Below are 22,360 nucleotides of genomic sequence, written 5' to 3'. Positions count from 1 at the left end.
TGTGACATGAGTTTAATAAATATTTTATGACTTGGATTTTGTGTCTTATGTGGTCGTTTGTCTATTATTAGCTTGTACATTTCACAGATAAATGATACTTTCCATCGTTGACTTCTGCAGAGACTGCAGACACACTACAGAGCAGTGGTGTAAAGTAACTAAGTACATTTACTCAAGTACTGTTGATTTCGGTCGTTGCTAGGATACGGCTAAGGTGAATAAATAAGGTGTATAATGAATTTTATATTTCTATATTTGGATACATTGACAATGGCTTTCAGCCAATCACAACATGAGGTCGGACCAAATGTTGTCATCGACTCCATAATAAAAGGTCTTCCAGATTTTGCCACGATAACCCAGATTATAGTTTTCTTATATTGCCAGAGTTATTACCAGATACGAAACATGTGTGGAATCTTTGCCTATCTGAACTACCATGTGCCGAGGTCTCGCCGTGAGATTCTTGACATCCTGCTTCAAGGCCTCTGGCGTCTGGAATACCGGGGCTACGACTCTGCCGGCGTCGGAATCGACGGCAGTAACGACGGCAAGTCTATCCAAGTGATCAAGCAGAGCGGCAAAGTAAAAGCTCTCGACGAGGAGGTACGCAAACAGCAGGACATGGACCTGGACGCGGTGTTTGACGTCCACGTGGGCGTCGCCCACACCCGCTGGGCCACGCACGGCGTGCCCAGCCCGGTCAACAGCCACCCTCAGAGGTCCGACAAGAACAACGAATTCATCGTCATCCACAACGGAATCACCACCAACTACAAAGACCTGAGGAAGTTCCTGGAGAGCAAAGACTACGAGTTTGAGTCCGAGACCGACACGGAGACCGTCGCCAAGCTGGTGAAGTACGTGTACGACAATCGGGAGAGCGACGACATCAGTTTTGCGTCTCTGGTGGAGAGGGTGACCCAGCAACTGGACGGAGCTTTCGCCCTGGTCTTCAAGAGCGTCCATTACCCCGGCGAGGTGGTCGCCACCAGGAGGGGAAGTCCTCTGCTGATCGCAGTGAAAAGCGAACACAAGCTGACCATCGACCACGTTCCCATCGTGTACCACTTCTCTGGTAAAGACAAGAGGGGCTGCACCACTATTCCCAGGACGGACCAGGACACCTTCCTGTTCCCAGAGGATGAGATGGCTGTAGAGTACTACTTTGCCTCTGATGCCAGTGCGGTGATAGAGCACACCAACAAGGTGATGTTTCTTGAGGACGACGACGTCGCCGCCGTGAGAGACGGACGGCTGTCCGTCCACAGGATAAAACGCAATGCCGGAGACAACCCCGCCCGTGCCATCCAGACCCTGCAGCTGGAGCTGCAGCAGATCATGAAGGGCAACTACAGCTCCTTCATGCAGAAGGAGATCTTCGAGCAGCCGGAGTCCGTGGTCAACACCATGAGAGGAAGGGTCAACTTCGACAACAACACGGTGACACTGGGCGGGCTGAAGGACCACATCAAGGAGATCCAGAGGTGTCGACGGCTGATCCTCATCGCCTGCGGAACCAGTTACCACGGGGGGTTGGCGACCCGCCAGATTCTGGAAGAGCTGACCGAGCTGCCCGTCATGGTGGAGCTGGCCAGCGACTTCCTGGATAGGAACACGCCCGTGTACCGAGACGACGTCTGCTTCTTCATCAGCCAATCGGGAGAGACGGCCGACACCCTCATGGCCCTCCGATACTGTAAGGAGAGAGGGGCTCTGACCGTGGGTCTGACCAACACGGTGGGCAGCTCCATCTCCAGAGGAACCGACTGCGGCGTCCACCTCAATGCCGGGCCCGAGATCGGCGTGGCGAGCACCAAGGCCTACACCAGCCAGTTTGTGGCCCTGATCATGTTCGCGCTGTTGATGTGCGACGACAGTATCTCCATGCAGCCGAGGCGCAGCGAGATCATCCAGGGCTTGAAGATACTCCCGGATCTCATCAAGGAGGTGCTGGGCTTGGACGACGAGATCCAGAAGCTGGCGACGGAGCTCTACCAGCAGAAGAGCGTCCTGGTCATGGGCAGAGGTTACCACTACGCCACCTGCCTGGAGGGGGCCCTGAAGATCAAGGAGATCACGTACATGCACTCAGAGGGCATCCTGGCCGGAGAGCTGAAGCACGGTCCCCTGGCCCTGGTGGACAAGCTCATGCCCGTCATCATGATCATCATGAGGGACCACACCTACGTCAAGTGCCAGAACGCCTTGCAGCAGATCGTGGCTCGCCAAGGGCGGCCCATCATGATCTGCAACAAGGGCGACCAGGAGACCATCAAGAACGCGAGCCGCACCATACAGGTGCCTCGCTGCGTGGACTGTTTGCAAGGCGTCCTGAGCGTCATCCCTCTGCAGCTGCTCTCCTTCCATCTGGCCGTGCTCAGGGGTTACGACGTGGACTGTCCAAGGAACTTGGCCAAGTCAGTGACGGTGGAGTGAGCCACCGTGCCACTCGTCACCATTGGTGGACAGTAATAGCCTGATTTCAGCCTGAAGCTGCGTGGAGCTTCAGTCTGAAGGGGATTCGACTTTCCCTAAACCAATCACAAGAGATCCACGGATCCGCCTACATCTGACGTCATCGCACAGCTTGCTTTAGCAGATATTCGCTGATTGGCTTGTTCTTAGACCCACCCCCACCTCCGACTCTCATTGGACTGTACTTTTTGACCACTCAGAGAGTGGGCGGCAGTTGACTACTGTACATAACCACTTGAAACCCAACATGCCTAAGCGGCCGGATGGAAGCCGTGAGGTTCCCAGTGCGATCCCCGGCTCCCCCAGAAGAGTTAGTGTCGAAGTGTCCTTGAGCAAGACGCTGAACCCCCCTAATTGCTCCCGATGAGCAGGTTGGTGCCTTGCATGGTTTCCTCCGCCATGTGTGTGTGTGTGAATGTAATGCACAATCTATATAAAAGCGCTATATAAATGCACCATTTACCATTTGTAATGTCACACGTCAATCTAAGGACCTGCATAATACCTTTTTGTCGTACTTCTCTTAGGCGGTTCTCAATAAGGTATAGAGGGTCTACTCTTTGGAATGCACCAGATCCTATGCGGAAAGTCTCTCCATCTCTGTTGGTCTTTAATGAAAGCAGTAGATAATAGGTCTACAAAATATTGGAACAAAAAAAAATATTTTGAGATGGGGGTCCACGGCCAAATACATATCATTTTGGGGGTCCTTGACACGAAAAAGTTTGAGAACCACTGATATACAGTATGCATGCATTGCATGTTCTGTGTGTATGTTTGTATGCATACAGTACTGTATATCATAATCATAATATCATATATATAATATTTGTATTATTTTTTCCCCCCAAAAAAGACAGACATATGCATATAACTTGAATGTATTACTGGTATTATTTTTTTTAAAGTATACTTTTTTATACGTATGATTCTACAAATAGGTGAAGTTCTCTATAAGCCTCGAGGCTTCTAAACTTCTGCACAATATGGTTATATGTATTTTTTTTCTTCCGTTTTTTAACTCTTTATGTGCTAATAAATAAAACTCAAAACAACCAAATATCTTCACCAAAAATAGCCGATCTATTTGTCAGAGAGCATGTGATGCTTAAAGTGTGCATTATGTGTTGATGATTCTTATTTTATGTCATTATTTGGTTTCACAGTGTCTATATTTTCTTTTTCTAGTTTTTCTTTCTACTGTGATTTATCTATCTCACTGTTTGTCAAGGACCATCAGGGGGTCCAAATAAATAAATAAATGTAACTCTTGATAAACTGTGGGTTTTACAGTGACGATTGGGGTCCCATGAAGAGATAAAAAATAAAAATAAAACCTGGTATCAACTGGGGGTCTGTGGCTTAATGCATATCAAACTGGAGGTCTGTGGCTTAATGGAAAAATTGAAAAAATAGTCTATGAACAGGTCGATAAGTATCTTGCAGAGAAAAATCTAATTTACAAATAACAATCTGGTTTCAGAACAAACCACTCCACTGACACATGCCTTCTCTATTTGAACGACTCTATCAAACAAGATGTCGACAATGGCAAATATTGCGGCATGGTCATGCTGGACCTCCAGAAGGCCTTTGACACCGTTAATTGCCCAATTATGATCGATAAGCTCAAAGCAATAGGTTTTGATGATACGTCGGTGAGCTGGATGAGATCCTACCTGGTAGGGAGGGAGCAAGTGGTGGAAGTAAAAGGCACCCAGTCCCCTCCCCTCCCAGTGACTTGTGGTGTTCCGCAAGGAAGTATACTAGGACCTTTACTGTTCCTGATATATGTGAACGATATGTCTTCAGCTTGCGACTGCAAACTGTTCCTGTTCGCAGATGACTCGGCTCTGCTGGTCTCGGACAGGGACAGGCTGCAGGTTGAGAAAACTCTCAGCTCTGAACTCAACAAGATCTGCATCTGGCTCTCCGACAACAAACTATCATTACACCTGGGTAAAACTGAATCCATCCTCTTTGGGTCCAGTTCTAACCTTAGCAAGGCTGAGAGTTTCACGATCAAAGTGGGTGATGATGTTATCACAAGAAAGGAGGAAATTACCTACCTGGGTTCCATCTTGGAGGCAAACCTCTCCAGTAACAAAAACGCCAAAAGAGTGATCAATAAGGTTAACCAAAGAACACGCTTTTTGTATAGGATTGGACGTCTAGTCAGTAAGAATACTCTGAAGATTCTTGCAGGGGCCCTCATACAAGGTTATTATGATTATGCATGCACTTCATGGTATCACAACACCTCCAAGGCCTTAAAAACAAGGCTCCAAACATCCCAAAACAAACTTGTAAGGCTACTTCTTGGCCTCAATCACAAAACCCATCTAACCCCTGCTCATTTTGCTAGGATTGGATGGCTTAGGGTTGAGGACATGAGTACAGCAACTTGCTATGGGCCTGGTCTTCAAGATACACCACAACATTGGGATCCCCCTGTATTTGTCTAAATACTTCCTAAATGTTAATGAAGTCCACGATCATAACACCAGAGGCAGCTCCACTAATCATGTTCAACCCAGATTTGGCTCAACAAAGGGAATGAACTCGTTCTCATGCTATTCATCAAAAATGTGGAATGCCCTACCAAAAGGAGTAAAGGAGTGTAAAACCCTACTCACTTTCAAAACTGCCCTAAAGATACACCTTCAGGAGGCTGCAATTTGAAAATGGCCCCTGTCTAAGTCTTAACCTACCCCCCTACCCCCCCCCCCCCTATTTCTTTTTCTTCTCTTGTAATTTTTTTCATTTTTCATACCAGTAACCTGCAAGCTGATTGTATGACATTCTGTATAGTAGTGTGTATATCTGTCTCTTATATGTCATCATGATTTGTGTGCATGGGGATCTCATCTTAAACAAGCTCAGTGCTTAATGAGTCTCCCAGTGTAGTAGACCTTGTATTGTGAATTTGCACTTCCATGTAGGCCTACTGATGTTCTCATGTCTTACTAAATAAAGTACATCAATCATCAATCAATCAATGCATATCAAACTGGGGGTCTGTGGCTTAATGCATATCAAACTGGGGGTCTGTGGCTCAATGCATATCAAACTGGAGGTCTGTGGCTTAATGCATATCAAACTGGAGGTCTGTGGCTTAATGCATATCAAACTGGAGGTCTGTGGCTTAATGCATATCAAACTGGAGGTCTGTGGCTTAATGCATATCAAACTGGAGGTCTGTGGCTTAATGCATATCAAACTGGAGGTCTGTGGCTTAATGCATATCAAACTGGAGGTCTGTGGCTTAATGCATATCAAACTGGGTGTCCTTGAGATTAAAGAAGTTGTAAATCACTGATTTATATCTGGTCTCTCTCACCTAAAGAGTAACAGTTGTGCCACTATGGTGTCAGTGTGTGATATACAACTTCAAATGTACAGTACATTTACTTCTGTGCTGTTTGTATGTTTATTTTCCTTCTTATTTTCATTGAGCCCATTCTAATGCATTAAGGTACATCTCTCAAAAAAGATCTCTGGGGGAAACATTCACCAAAAATAGAACATCTGCAAGCTCAAACCCCATGGCAACGTAATGCGTTGTGAGCTTGTAGATTGGCTATTTTTTGGCAAAGACATTCATTGGTGTGGATGGAAAAAAAAGCAGTCTGATTACAGTAACTCAAGTTTGTTTCACTAAAACAAGAGGTTTAAGTGGATTAATTAATTAATTTAATCTGGATTTCACATTTTTGCTAATGTGATTGCATTATGTCTGCATATAGGCCTACAGTCTGATTGATTGATCGATTGAATACTTTATTAACAGTTTGCAGAGATAAGCACTTGGAAGTACATTTCAATTCAAGGTCTGTTAAGAGGATTTTAAACCCAAGAAAGGCAAGCCTATGGCTTGTTTCCATTGTTTCCATTGATTGTCCCATGATAGTGTTACATTACAACAAAGGAACCGACCTGCAGCAATATGATTGCGGGAATTATAATACAGCCTAAATGATTAAATTAACTACTAGCCTGCTGCAACCCTCCTGATTTCGTGTATAAAGGGGCGGGTGTAAAGAGCCGGCGAGAAACTGCGGCTGATCCCATTGGTTCACCGATCTGTCCGTCAACCCCCGCCCCGTTAACACAACATTACGAGCGACGCCCACTGCACTCTGGTTGGTTGGGAAGTGAAACACTTCCTCATACCCAGTACGGGCTATCGTTGGGCCAGGCTTTTATTTTTTAGCAAAACTAAGCAATAAAAGCCTGGAGATCGAGGCTAATTAACTACTGTACTCAGCCTTACTATATGGATGGTTAGATTGAGGACACTCCTCTTGGAATGTAGCTCATCTGTGTCCCTTCCCTATAAAAGTCACATTTGTACTCAGTGTTGTCAAACCCCTGAGGAAGACTGTCCTGTCGAAACGTTGGTTTCTAGATTTAAAAATTAAATAGTATTGCACCGTGTCTGCGAGCTGTGCAACCTCCTTCTTTTAATTAGTTGTGTATGTATCCTGGTCAGCGCCTCCCTCATACTGGTGTGCGCTCCTCCTCCGGTGTTTGCCTCACTCATTGGACTGATAGCTCACAGACAACATCAACATGGATCAAAATGTAAGTTACCTACATTTATTGCACAATGTTGTATAATCAGGCACCGATCCCATGGGTGCCTGCCCGGTAGCTCGAGTACCCACGGTAGACAGCGAGCACCCACGCACCAGACCAGTCATAATGGTTTAAATGCTTTGTAGCGTGTGCACTGCGCAGGATGCATCATGTACCTACCCGGTCTGATACTGCACGTAATTCTGAACATAATTCTGTTGTTCAAACAAAGGTTATAATAGTTAACTAAAACTAATAAGATAACTACAACTAAAATTGAAAAAACATTTTCGTTAATTGAACTAGATGAAAACTAGAATTAAAAAAAATAAACTAACTGAAACTGTATTGTGTGTTTACAAAACTAACTAAAACAAACTGAAATTATAGACAAAAGGCCCATAGTTTCCCTTTATTTATAAGGTTTTTGGGATGATATGAAGTTATTGATTTCGCTGTAGGCCTACCAAATGTATAAATAAAATCTAACCTTTTATTACACAATACGTATACCTTTTCAATCCTGCAACTGATAAATAACCCAAAGTATAAAAAACTAAAACTAATAGAATAACTAACAAAAATAAAAACTAATAAAAACTAGCAAATCCGCTCTAAAATTGAATTAAAACTAACTGAATTAGAAAAAAATGATCAAAACAAACTAAAACTAAAATTAAAAATCCAAAACTATTATTACCTTGATTCAAACTCTTTCTGTAATCACCTAAGTCTGATTATTAATTCCTTGTTATCATCAGCCAATAATCAAATTGTACAACTTCAAATGTACAGAACATTTACTTCTGTGCTGTTTGTTTGTATATCGTTTTTTTTTCTTTTCTTTTCAATGAGCCCGTGAATTAAGGTACATCTCTCAAAAAAGACCTCTGGGGGAAACATTCACCAAAAATAGAACACCTCCGAGCTTGTAGATTGGCAATTTTTTGGCAAAGACATTCATTGGTATGCACTTATACTGTATTTTGGTTTGTTTACTGTTTACTGCACTTTAAGCTAATCATCTGGGGATCCCCCAAAATAATTTGGGGACCCCCCTGTGGGTTCCGACCCCCATTTTGGGAAACACTGCTCTAAGTGATGCTTTGATTTGGTACACGGCTGACTGTAGTTGTGTGTTTACAGCCCCAGAAGCCCCACCAGTTCGAATTCCAAGACTACGCTGTAGGTTCCACCAACTGTACTTTCTGTAAGTACAGTCTCTGGGGCGTGTGCGAGCAGGGCCTGAAATGTAAAGGTGAGTCTGCACCATGCATAGTTCTCTGGTTTGTTATTGATCATAACTTCCTCTCACTGTTTTCTGCCGATTCTGTGGGTCTTCCCCTCTTATCCCCCCCCCCCCCAACTCTTTTTATATATATATATATATATATATATATATATATATATATATATATATATATATATATATATATATATATATATATATATATATATATATATATATATATATTTTTTAAGCTGTCCCAAATCTATCCCCCCCACCCTCAACCCTCACCCAGCTCAGGCTGCCTGGAACCCGCTGAGGGTAGACAAAAACAATCAAAGACAAAAACAAGCTAATAAAATAACTTGGCAATAAAAAAGAAAAAACGTATATATTTTAAGACAGAAGACAGTGGGAAAGGAAGGGCCAGGGGGTGGCTATCTATTTCCTCCTTTCCCCTATTATTTTCTGTTACGCCACCAACCTTCCACCTTTTTCATGTATTCGATTACTGTTGTTCCTCTTTGTCTGACCTGTGTTTCACTTCCTGTCATCAGGCTGCGACATTAATGTCCATGAGGGCTGTCAGACGAGCGTGGTCGATCCGTGTACGATCCAGGTATGTTCCGGGAACACAGCGGGGTATATCAGACAGCAATGCTTCCTAAACTGGGGGTCGGGACCCCAAATGATTTGCAACACTGATGTGCATGGGGGTTGTGTTATGGGGGTTCATAAATGCTCTCTCTACGTGTGGATGGGTGGGGATATAAAGGCTGTGTGCGTGGGAGAATGGGGGGTGGTGACTGTAACTTACGTTAGTTGACATTTAGGGTATGTTCAGAAATGCACCCTGAGAATCTGCTCCGATTTCAGAGCACTCTGGTGCTGACATCATAGAGCTGTTCGATTATCACTTAATTTATGAACAGTCAGATATTCATTAACTAACATGATCAATTTAATATTTTAAAATTCATTGCGACAAAGTGGGTGCAGTCTCACCATGTTGTCCCTACATTACAACTGTTGCTTTTACAACATCTGAATTTCGCCCCAGGGATCAATACAGTTTTATCTTGTAGATCTGCTATTTTAGCCAAATTTACGTTTGTACCAGAATAGGGAGGCTAAGGTTCGAGGGGTTATTGGCATACTAGCCTTGATCTCCAGGCTTTTATTTTCCTTCGCGTTTTGCTCAAAAATAAGAGCTTGGACCAGCCTGTTGACGTTCCTGGAATAGGAAGTGGGTGATTTCCCCAACCAACCAGAGTGCAGTGGGCGTCGCTCCAAATGTTGTGACGTCAGGGCTCTCAGTGCTGCACATTGGGGAGGAGGAGGGGCGCGGGGGCGGGAGCACAGATCAGTAAACCAATGAGATCCGGCGGATTCTCTCTCTGGAGATTTTGAACCCGCCCCTCTAGACAGGATATCAGACGCACTAGGGCAGCCTATTGGCATACTAAAAGTGATCAAAGGTGTAAATAGATAAAGTGCATGCAGATAGTATCTGACGGTCCTTATGCACTGGGGGTGTTTTTTGTTTGTTTGTTTTTTCACCTGAAAGTATAATTTTTTTAACAGTAATTTATGTTGAGTAAATACACACATAATTTGAATAATTTCACAGTGATGAAGCAACATCATTTGTATTCAGAACAAGGTTGATTTTTCACCACAAATACTAGCATCAACCTGAATGAATGAGGTTTCAACTAAATGAAGAGTTAAATGATAAATATTTGCTGATGCATTTATCATTTTTAACAATTATAATTTACAATTTAGGCATTTAGCAGACACTCTTATCCAGAGCGACTTACAATAAGCATATCTTGATTGATTGAATACTTGTAAACAGCACATGGTACAGTCAGTGAAAAAAGGTCCACAATAATTATTTATTTTAACTGTCACATAAAGTATATAACCATATCACATATCATTTTTATGATTTTTGTCTTCTTATTTTTTTTTTACATCCAGGTCCGTATCGGTCATACACTAAATGACGGAGAGAAAGAGCATGTCACCAGAAGAAAACTCGCAGTTCAACAATGGCTGCTGGAGGAACAGCACATCCCTTGTGAAACTCCGGTAGGAGCATTTCCCCTGTTTTACTTAGTCTTCTTGTCTCAGCCAGGCCGAAAGGCATGTGCAAGACTATGTTTTACATAGTCTCGTCCGTGTGTCCGTCCGTGTGTGTGTCCGCCCGTGTCCATGTTCGTCCAAATTGCTCAAACCCCCCAGGAGGAGATAGATTTGAACTGTTTTTAATATAATAAAAATGGTGGGAGATATGAAGGTCAGAGGATAGGTCAAAGTGGGAAAGTTGTTCCTCGTGGGGAGATGCATATAGTGTATTGACGTCTCATGGATGTAGGTCAAACGGTTCATGAGTTATGCCTGTGCAAAGTTTGCATTTTTCAATTGATTGTTATAGCGCCACCCTTTGGCCAATGGTTGTGAGTTTTGTGTCTTTGTTTTACCTAACAAAAACGTTCTCTATTTAGTGACAGAAAAAGGTTAATGTGCAGCTCAATGTTGAATACAAATAATCAAGAGGATTATTCAGGATTTAAGATAACGCAAAATTACGTTACATTTGTTTTATGTTTCTCTTAAAAGGACAATGCTCCCATCATTGCTTTGATTGGTTCTGGTGGAGGAGAGAGAGCCATGGTGGGAATGCTGGGATCTCTGCTTCAACTGGGTAAAGAAGGTCTACTGGATTGCATGATGTACCTGAGTGGAGTGTCTGGATCTACCTGGTACAAACACACACGCACACGCACGCACACACGCACACACACACACACACACACACACACACACACACACACACACACACACACACACACACACACACACACACACACACAAACACAAACACAAACACAAACACAAACACAAACACAAACACAAACACAAACACAAACACAAACAGAGAGAGAGAGAGTCACAATATGGCCTTACGTGAGGTATTGCTTTAATGTTAAAATATCACCATATAAATCCGATGCATCCTCGTTAAAACCAGTTTAATAACACATATTGTTTCATTGAGCGAAAGTAGTGACCACAGGAAGTGCCATCAATGTGGTTCATAATAAAGTATCACTACTGACTTTACAACATCATTATGATACACTGCACTTATTAAAATTAAGTAGGCTTGACATACGTGACTTGCTAGTTAAATCCTGAGTGGTAATTGTATTAACCATGTAATAATTTCCACAAATGTGTTCAAATATGCAAATTGTCTCTACTGGTAAAATCACCTTGGGGCATTAGACCATTGGTTTCCAAAAAGTATTATCTAGAAGTCATATAAATGATTCACACACATCACGGTTTCATATGGGGTAGGTTTGTTTAGAGAGTGATATAACTGCCATTAAGCTACTAGATTGGCAGGGTTATCAACTAGAGACATGTAGGAAGACAAAAATAATCTATAAAATATCTGTGTTGGCCCCTGGACTAATATGGGTTATATAAACAATTACAATTTAGGCTTTTAGCTTATCTCATCCAGAGCGACTTATAAGTGTGAGATGGGAATAACAACTATGAGCTCTAGTCAACAAGCAGTCTAGTCTAGTCACAGAGTAGTAGAGTGCAGAGAGAACAGTGTATAGTGCCTCAAATAATAGCTAATACACATGTAAACTGTTTTGATAGTTACATAGTAAACATTTAACAGGCAAACCTTCTGTTCTACTGCTTGGTATGATATTATTGTATTGTGATAGTGTTACTAAACCTTGGCCAATCACAATTCAAGCTACCCATTTGTATAATGTAACAAGATGGGGGTCTAATTACAGTCTGGCTTCCATGTGAATGTGGTCCTTCTATGACATCATGAAAATAGGAAAACAACATGCACATCCTCAACCCAAACTTGGGCAGGTGCTGAGCGACGAACAACGAGCAAATAAATAAATGCTCGTTAACTGAGGGCCCAATGCTTTATTGCACCAAGCTGTGACGTTTCGAGCTAAACGCTCTTCTTCAGACTCTGTCTATCACATCAGTCAAGTATGACATGTCTGTTACATATTACTTGTTCAGCCTGACCGGAGCTTCATTGTCAATGATAACATAACACGTGAAAGGCTCTCTTATTAAAAAACACACCGTAAAAAACAAAGTATACATGTCAGAGGGGGGCCATACATTGTGTTAAGTCAAGTGAATGAACTTCATGATGAACAATTTTTCTGCCGCTGGGAATACATTTAATTTTGTATTTTCTCTCTTCTCCTCTACAGGGCCATGGCCTCCTTATACAAAGGGACCAACTGGTCCTCCAAACTGAAGCATGTGACCGAGGAAATAGTTCAAAGGCTGGGTGCTGGCAGAGTGTTCGCGCGTGAGGATCGTGAGATAAAGGAGAAATACAAACTCAACGACAACTGCACTCTAACACACAGCTGGGCTGCACATTGCGTCTCCGCCTACGTGAAAGAGGTCAGCCAATCATTTACACAGTAAACCATCTTCGGTTGTGAGGCATTCTTAATGGACAGAGACAAACTGCAGCATGCTAGCTGAAAACGTCTACAATAATCATTGTTATTGTAGGTTTTGCCATAAATTAAGGGAAACTTGTGACATTGGGGGCAAAACATTTCCCTTCTTCACAAGGCAGGAAATTGATTTCCTGGTGAGCCAGGTAAGCTGAGCTGAGCAAGAAAATGACTGTACATACAGTACAGAAAGACATCAACACCATCAATAATTGGGGGAAAAAACACTCTATACACAAGAGAATGCACAGTAAGCACGTCCAATAGTGTTCATAGTGTACTGAACTGTTGTTTTCTGAGCAATTAGTCTATTGCCTGTGCTTCCTAGTCCGTGCGTAATAACCCACACAGTGATCCAGAAATGTCTGTAATACATTCTTGATGAATGTATTACAGAAATGTGTAAAATAGATAAATATGCTACTGCACAATATTGGCAGATCGTTGTGGATTTTTGCCTGACAGGATGCTGGCTGCACCTGCATAGCCCAGAACAATAACAAACTCACAGTCACAACCAGTCATTTTCTTTTATACAACAAGCTTGTAAGCTTCAGAAAATGTGAAGCCCAAATGTCCTAGCCTGGGATCCAGCCTGATTCACTACGTTTGGCGGATTGTTTTTCTCACTTCGCTTATCAGTCTGGCAATATAAGAAATATATATTATAAAATATAAAATTCTGAATCAAGCAAGTGCAGCAGGGCCAGCAGAGAAGGCCTTGCTGGCCACTGCTGTATAGCGAGTGAGAAAAAGAAATCCGCCGAACGTAGCGGAGTAGTCTGGATCCCAGGCTACAAATATTAGGAACAGTCACAGCCCCAAAATGCTGTTATTGGCCAACATGAATGAAATAATCTGCCTGTTATCAGTGGTGTAAAGTAACTTAAGTACATGTACTCAAGCACTGTACTTAAGTACAATTTTGAGATACTTTTAGTTTACTGGAGTATTTCCAATTTCCAATATTTTTACTTCTACTCCACTACATTTCAGAGGCAAATATTGCACTTATACTCCACTACAGTTATCTGAGAACTTTAGTTACTAGTTACTTTGCAGATATACATATTACATTATGAAACATACATTAACCACTTTAGCCCTATTCTATACCTAGGCTATTTGAAAATAGCAGATCTACAAGCTCACAACGCGTCTATTTGTAGAGCTTGTAGATCGGCTATTTTCAAACATCCTAGTACTTTTACTTTTGGTACTTTAAGTACATTTTGATACCAATACATTTGTACTATTACTCAGTACATTTTTAATTCTGGACTTTTACTTGTATCAGACTACTTCTACATTGCAGTATTGATACTTTTACTTAAGTAAAACATTTGAGTACTTCTTCCACCACTGCCTGAATTTGAAATATTTGCGGTCCATGGCCTACTGGGAGTGTGTGTGCAAAGTTTCAAGCTGATTGGTCCAGCGGTGGCCCAGATTAGCTGCTCACAGACAGACAGACACACAAAAGGACAGGGGTGAAAACATAATCCCCGTCCCGGCCATTCAGGCTATAGCAGAGGTAAAAATGTCATAACATGTTATAACAGGAAGTTTTAAGGCATTATTTATTGTGTTTTCAGATAGATGAACGTGTTCTTTCAGACCAGAGAGGACTGCATGGCATGGATCCCTATCCCATCTACACTGTGATTGATCTGGAGATCAGAGACAAAAACAACGAAAAACAAACAGGGCTGAAAGGTAAAATATAATTTGTGTGTGTGTGTGTGTGTGTGTGTGTGTGTGTGTGTGTGTGTGTGTGTGTGTGTGTGTGTGTGTGTGTGTGTGTGTGTGTGTGTGTGTGTGTGTGTGTGTGTGTGTGTGTGTGTGTGTGTGTGTGTGTGTGTGTGTGTGTGTGTGTGTGTGTGTGTGTAATTATCACACTCTAAATTGGACATTTTAAGTACTAGAGGTTTGGGCCGCACACATACGTCCTCCATCCGACTGATATGCCCATATATGGAGATCTCTGTATCTGTCAGTCCGTGTCCCTTTTATGCCCATATAGAGATCCCTGAGGTCATCAGTATATGTCCATACTGTATATCTGCATGCCCCCTTTTGTGGGCACAAAAGGGGGCATGCAGATATACAAAACCTGTTAAACCAGCTAACTCCACCCCCTCTCTCCCCTCCCCCTCTCCCCTGCACACAGAGCTCAGAGCTGCTGCAGAGCGGAGGATAAACACACTTTAACAAGGCAGGTTTTTTTCCTGCATAGTCTGTTGAAAGTAACTACGCAGTGTACCTGTTTATCAAACTTAGCACTGACGCTAATGTTATGAAAACAATGAATTATCTTTCTAAAATCTATATAGTGTTTTCTGAGGAGCGCAATGTGACAAGAAATTAGTACATATAGCATTTCTCTCGCTAGTTCTACTGAATATGCAACTCTGTGAACCCCTCTTTGCAGAAGTTATTGTAATATTTAAAGTCCAGCTTATTATTGTAGGCCTACAGTATATAAGCAGTGTCATGAAGTATCAGGGCATTAATTAACGCGTTGTGATGCATTGTGAGCTTGGAGTTCCATTGTCAGCTGTTCTTATCAATGATGGACAAAATCTCCTAACTCCACTTGAGCTGGATTTGGGTAAAGTGGTGATAATAATATAATGACACATGCAAGTATCTGACAATATATAAAGTCACAATACCAACTTTATTGGAAACTTCATTTCCTGAAAAAAATAGTTTTGTTTTTTTATTTCCTGAGTTAGCTGGTTTCTGCCGGCCAGCAGATATATTTGGGGTGTAGCTGCATTGGGAACTCTTTGGTTATGGCTGAGTCATAGTGACATGTTGGTCCTCCATAAAAGGGATAGTTCACCCCAAAAATTACTTATTTTCTATCAATTACACACCCCATGATGCTTTGAATTCATGGAGTATAATTTGATGGCCGGCGGAAAGATGCTAATATCTCCGGTAGGAGACTCAAAGTTGACACTTTGAGTCTCCTACCGGAGCCACCGCCGCTCATCAAATTATTGCCTTAGGAATGTGACAAAAACAAAAAAATATCCATGAATTCAACTCTCCATGGGGTGAGTAATCGATAGAAAAAAAGGCAATTTGGGGGTGAACTATCCCTTTAAGACAATTTTTAAGCCTATTTTTATTAGAGCAAAATCACATTGAACTGCATGGTTCAGAGCATGACTATGTTTTCTTGACAGACACGTGGTTTGAGATGACCCTCCATGAGGCGGGGTATTCTCTCACTGGGGCCTTCGTGGACCAGAGATTCTTCGGGAGTAAGTTCGACAACGGGAAGTTGATAAAGGAGCAGCCAGAGATGGACATGCTCTACGTGCAAGGTGAGACTCCACCATGGTCAGTCCAGTTGTTCTGTTGGTTTGCGTCTTCCAAAGCATTAAATGTGATTTCTGTGTTGATCTATTGGCAGGCTTGTGTGGTAGTGCTCCAGCTGATCTACCTATCACAAATCTATTCACTTGGGGAACCACATACAACTTCCTGCACAACATGAGAGGTGAGTCCAGAGCTCTGGCACAATTCACTGATCATAGTCATTGGTCACCATAAGTGGTCAATGGGTGCTTTAAGTATAATACTGACATTCCTAGTTGTGTTATTGTATAGATATTTTGCCACTTTACTCTTACAGTGAATCACACTATTATGTATTAGAAAAGTGATTATGATGCATTATAAAATATCACAGAAATTATTGTCATCATATAGCCGTTGACAGTGCTCTGGCTGTATAAATAAGTTGTAATGTATTTTGTAACATACTGTGTTTTGTAATGTAAATTGTAATGTACTGTATATTGTAATGTATTGTGTACAGCTGAAGAAGTAGACCCTGCTATCCTGACATCAGAAAAGAGGAACTATATCGATGCTGGGGGGCTGCTGAACTCTCCCTACTTCTCCGTCCTCAGACCAGCGAGAAAGATTGACCTCATCATCTCCCTCGACTTCAGCCAAGGCGACCCTATGATGGTAACACATGCACACGCACATGCACATTTACACTTTAGTGTTTGCACTGAAGTCTGTTTTAAGTCTTCTCATCTTTGTTGTATAGAATCAGTAAGGTGCCTGATTTAGCGCTGGGAAAATATTTAAAACAGGAACAGTAAACTCATATTAGCCTCTTCTGTCATGGTCATTCAGAGTACAGACTCTCAGGGCCTGATTTAATCAACTTGCTATTTGCTAGTGAAATGCTCAGTGATATGCCTCTGTGATAATTTCCTCTGTAGTGCGAAACCGGTCGGAGAGAATGATCGCAACAGCATATCACCGGCAAATTGCAAGTAAAAAAGAAAATCAGAATCAGAATAATCAGAATCATCTTTATTGTCACATCATAGGTTTACAAGTATAAAACAGTGGGCAAAATTCATTTTTGCGCTTGCTCCACCGTTCCTGTTATTTCCATAAGAGAGAGGGAAGATTGGGGGGCAAGGAGGAAGAAAGATCAATAAAAAACAAACAAATTATAAAGCTTATTCGCACATGGTACCGGATATTTATCCAGTGTGGTAAGTACCAGAGGTAAGACATAAAGGTGCGTGACCATAGCAGCAGATGTATACTGTACATGATATGCTATTGACGTTAGTTAAAGTGCGAGAAAGGAGCAAAGTGTCAGCGCGTGTCGACCACATAATCCACATAACTGACACTGGTATAATACGCAGGTCGGTTCATGAGGAAGAGCAAAAGTGTAAGACCAGCCTGACGACAGGCGGTGATCATGCCTTGTTCAGCAGTCTGGCGGTAGCCGGGTGGAAGCTGTTCATGAACCCGGTGGTGTTGCCATTGATACTGTGGTAGGCCTCCTTGACCGGCCAGAGTCGTTGTAAGGGGTTGAACTGTTTGTGGCTGGGGTGGTGCTGATGATGCGCTGGGCTTTGACTTCACACCGCTTCTTGTATTCCTGGAGTGCGAGGAGCTCGCTGTAGGTTTTTCTTTTCTCGGGCAGTACAGTTTGCGTACCAGGCCGTACACAGCCTGATAGAACGCCTTCAACTGAGCTGTTGTAGTACGCGGATGCTGGGTCCTACTCCAAACCTCTTTGCCGCTGCTGAGCCTTTTCTCTCACGTGTGTGGAGTGTGTCTCCCATTTGATCTCCTCGGTATGTACTGCGAGGAACTTGAACTGAAGTCTACGATCATCTCCTTGGACTTTTACTGTAGTGCAGGAATAGATGGCTGCTGTTTTTTTATGCCCATGTCTGTCATCAACACGACATCAGCCGATTCTGATGACATCAGGATCCCCACATGTCCATGTTTAGTCAAACAGTCGTATGGTAGTGGGTACTTCACTGGGTACTCTGAAAACAAGTAGAACAAGTACAACGGGTACTCCATAAGCAGGTGGGGCATTCATTCCCACCTTGCATCATTCCCGACTTGCATCATTACCAAGTAGGACCGGTGCCCGTTTATAAATCACTGAATGATTGAAATCTAACATTATTAATACTGTGGTATACTGCACTGGATACTCTAACAACGCATGCAACGAGTACTCACAATCGTTCCCGATTTGGTAGTATTTTTGATGCTTTCACCATCAAGAATAAATATATACTGTGTATACACACACACACACACACACACACACACACACACACACACACACACACACACACACACACACACACACACACACACACACACACACACACACACACACACACACACACACACACACACACACACACACACACACACACACACACACACACACCCCCACACACACACACACACGCACGAACTCGCTAATACAAAAAAAGGAGGAATAAGGAATATTATTTCTCCCCTACGAATACAAATTAACCAATTCAGTGGAAACCGTTACAACACAGACAGACAGACAGACAGACAGACAGACAGACAGACAGCATCATAACCATGGTCCACAGTGTTGTATCATGCAATTATTGTCCTATAGCCATCTCACACTAATCCTAATCATCATACAGTTTACAATAATCAATACATTGTGGTTATCATTTTGTTGCTTATTTCTACAGACAATTGAAGGTGCTCATAGGATGGCCAAGGAGATGGGTATACCTTTCCCGGAGGTTAAAGTTGAAGAAAAAGACAGAAAAGAACCAGAGGACTTCTACGTGTTTCCAGGAGACAGGAGCACAACCCCAACAGTGATCCACATGCCTCTGTTCAACAAAGTTAACTGTCCCGGTAACTGTTCTATTTGTATTGTACATGAACATATATTTGTACTGTCCATCCAAATGTCTTCAGTCAACACAGAGGGATCCCTCATATCTCCGCTGTCGGGTGGAAACCTTGTATGTCCAACCGGTCCTTTTTTATTATTTAAATTTGTTGCAAGTTGCAATAGTGAATAGTCACATTGCAACGTGTTGTGAACTTGTAGATCTGCTAAGTTCACTACTTTTTATGCGAAGCCCTGCCAATCAATCAGTCAATTAGAGTAGTAGGATAATACAATTTATAATATAATATAAGATAATAATAATTATTATTTATATAATTTTGATTAATTATTCTGAGGGTCTGATTGGCCTATCAGGGAATCAGTCAAGCTGAGAGTCTGATCACTGATCAAGGTGGGGTAAGAAGCCTAAATAATAGCCAGAGCTCTGATCAATAGTCTGTGGCAAGTTTGGAGGCAAATGGAGATCCTGTGCTGACCAACCCCGGACGTACTTTGGAGGTCATTTCAATTAAAGTAGTATATAGGATAGGATAGGATAGGATAGGAGTTTAGTTGGCCTTGGAGGAATATTTCACCTAAATAGTTTCCTCCTCTATATAGTCTTAATCTAGACAAGTATCAAGACTAGACTGTTTTATGGCCATAGTTATACTTTTTTGAAGTTTATGTAGGACAATTTGTTTTTGTTTTATGTCCATTGTGGCTCATTCATTCTGAAAATACATTTGAAATACCTGATACACATTAGTGCGCGGACGCACGCACACACACACGCAAGCATGCACACCCGTGTGTTGTTCATCAACGTAGTGGGAATGAATGTGCTTGCAAAGTTTCACAGCAATCGGACGTGGCGTTCATGATTTGAGTCATTTTGTTCGAAACGGGCCACTCCTGCAAACTTTAGATGTCAATCTTAGCCAATCAGGATGGAATATGAAAAATCGGACAGATCCGTCTCGATCACATGACTATAGAGATCATGTGTACCAATTTGGGTGATGTTTGGACAAAATCTGTAGGCGTGATATCAAGTAATGTGTTTTGCAGTGAAATTATACCTTAGGCAGAAACCTTAATTCAGTCAAATAACTCTTTAATGTAAACTATCCATTGATCACATGATATCCCCATGACGTGTTGACTGCAAATGTTGTGTGGGTGACATGGTGTATGTTGCTTGTGAAATTAGAACAATGTAAAATATTTGTGTTTCTACTTTCTCCTCATTTCTGCATCAGATGATCTTGACGAGATGAGAATAAAATTCAAGACGGAGCAAGGAGCATTAGATGATACACAGATCGAAGAGCTGATGAAAAGAGCCACCGCAAATGTGATCAACAACAAGGACAACCTGAAGAAGGCGATTAAGAAGGCCGTCATGAGAAGAATGACAAAACCAATTGAACCAATTGAATCAATTGAGCACAGGATCGCCCTAGGGCCTGTGTCCCCCTGTTCAGTTTGCTGAGCCACGACAAAATTTGGCAGTTATCACATCCTCAAGTTCGCCGATGACTCAACCGTGGTGCGACTCATTAGATAGAGATTCGATAAATTATGTCTTGCTTGCTAAAACCCTTCTGTAGTGACCATTATAGTCCTCTTCACAATGATGCAGTCTTCTTTGTGCTGTCAGGACATGTACTCTGTTTGGTCTTTATTGTCCTGTCAGGACCTGTGTGTTGTTTGGTGAAAGGGTTAACAGAAAGGTTCTGGCAAGGCAGTGTTTAGATTAAGATAGATGACATTAGTGTAAAATCATAGAAACCATTACAGCTGATGGCTTGGTGATCATATAATCCTGTTGCTGTAACAATAGTTAATATGCATATTAATTTATGAATATTCATGTTTTATAATTATATTAATGTTCTTTCTCATTGGTGTTTTCTATATGATGTTTGTCCTAAAGTTTGGATATAAATACTGAAGCTTCTGCTGTAGGATAAGGATAATTCCTTTTAACAGGACGTTCATGAAAGTCCTTGCGGGCTTGTTTCCAATGAGGGCCTGTGAGCAATTAGGGGTTAAGAGTCTTGCTCAGGGACAAATTTCATTTCATCGACTCATATACTGCCGTGGCCTGGAATCGTACCTGGGGCAACCAGGACCTCTGGCTCCCTAGGCCAGGTGCCACTTGTACAGGTGCAAAATGATTTTGAATAAAGTCTGAATAGATCATGGAATTGTCCTGTGGATTCTTGGATTTAATTCAATGTGAATGTAATTGATATACAGCAGTTAAGACTTATGCTTATGTCAATCACATCATGCATCACTACATAGATGAACATACAAGGACCACAATGCTTTTTATCCTTTTGATAATGGTGTGACTATACTGTATACATTTTACATGTTTATCATCAATAAAGAGGTCAAAGTCGAAATGTTGATATGTCAACGTTATAATTTTTTTCTCCAAAATGTCTCAAAATCGTATGAAAGTACATCACAACGCGTCGCATCGCAATGTGTTGTGAGCTTGCAGATCGCTATTTTCTACTCATGTACATGAGTAAAAGATAATATTTCTACAATTGCTACAAAATGCTACAAAACCTGTAGGCTAGGCCAATATAATAATTTTGGATATAAACAAGAAGCTGAAGGGTACATTTATGTCTGATGTACCTGATGTGCATGTTCAAATCGTGCACCTTCACATTTATACTTAAAGACCAATTTTCAAACGTTTTATTTTCTTCCTTAGTGCCCACTCTTCTTGTATCCTTCTACCAAATAGCCTATCTTTTGTTTTGAAGACTTTTGATTAATAATCTGATTCGTTATAATCTAAATCTGCAAAGTAACTATTAACTAAAGCTGTCAAATAAATGTAGTGGAGTACAAAGTACAATATAAACATCTAAACGTGATCATATGACTAGCCTTGATACAAGACTGTCTTGGATGATCTTCAAAATAGTGTTCGCATTTTCTCCCCTTTTGGTATATTCTCATAGCTATAATGTATCAGAGTGCAATACACCTCCCAGCCAATGGGGTCACTTAGTTGAAAGCATACGGAGAAAATGGCCACCAATTGGATTTAAATATTTTTTTATTGAACAATATGGACGACACAGGTACTTCTGGGGAACCGTACATAATTGTAACATCCATGGCCATAGGTTCAAAACTTTATATTTGACATTTGAACGTTAATGTAGATGTAAGAACCAAAAAAGGTGAAAGCGCAAACACTATTTCGAAGATCATCCAAGACGGTCATGATGACATATAACCGTCTTCATGACCGTCCAATCCAAGGCTATCATATGACGTGATGGCGTCATCACGTCACGCACGTATTACGTC

General features: G+C 41.8%; 1 protein-coding gene across 1 annotated transcript; it reads left to right on the top strand.

Moving 5' to 3' along the window:
• Positions 1-408: 408 nt before the first annotated feature.
• On the top strand, positions 409-2,439 carry LOC308082229 (glutamine--fructose-6-phosphate aminotransferase [isomerizing] 1-like; the record flags this gene model as incomplete). The annotated part of the gene is made up of 1 exon (XM_080423908.1): positions 409-2,439. One exon carries the CDS (start codon positions 409-411, stop codon positions 2,437-2,439), a length of 2,031 nt encoding a protein of 676 aa, XP_080280034.1.
• Positions 2,440-22,360: the final 19,921 nt, after the last annotated feature.

The sequence above is a fragment of the Gymnoscopelus braueri genome, assembly GCF_963280865.1.
Source record: "Gymnoscopelus braueri genome assembly, chromosome: 3".
Lineage (NCBI taxonomy): Eukaryota > Metazoa > Chordata > Actinopteri > Myctophiformes > Myctophidae > Gymnoscopelus > Gymnoscopelus braueri.
Note: the sequence above shows the minus strand (reverse complement) of the source record. Positions and strands in the feature narration are given on the sequence as shown.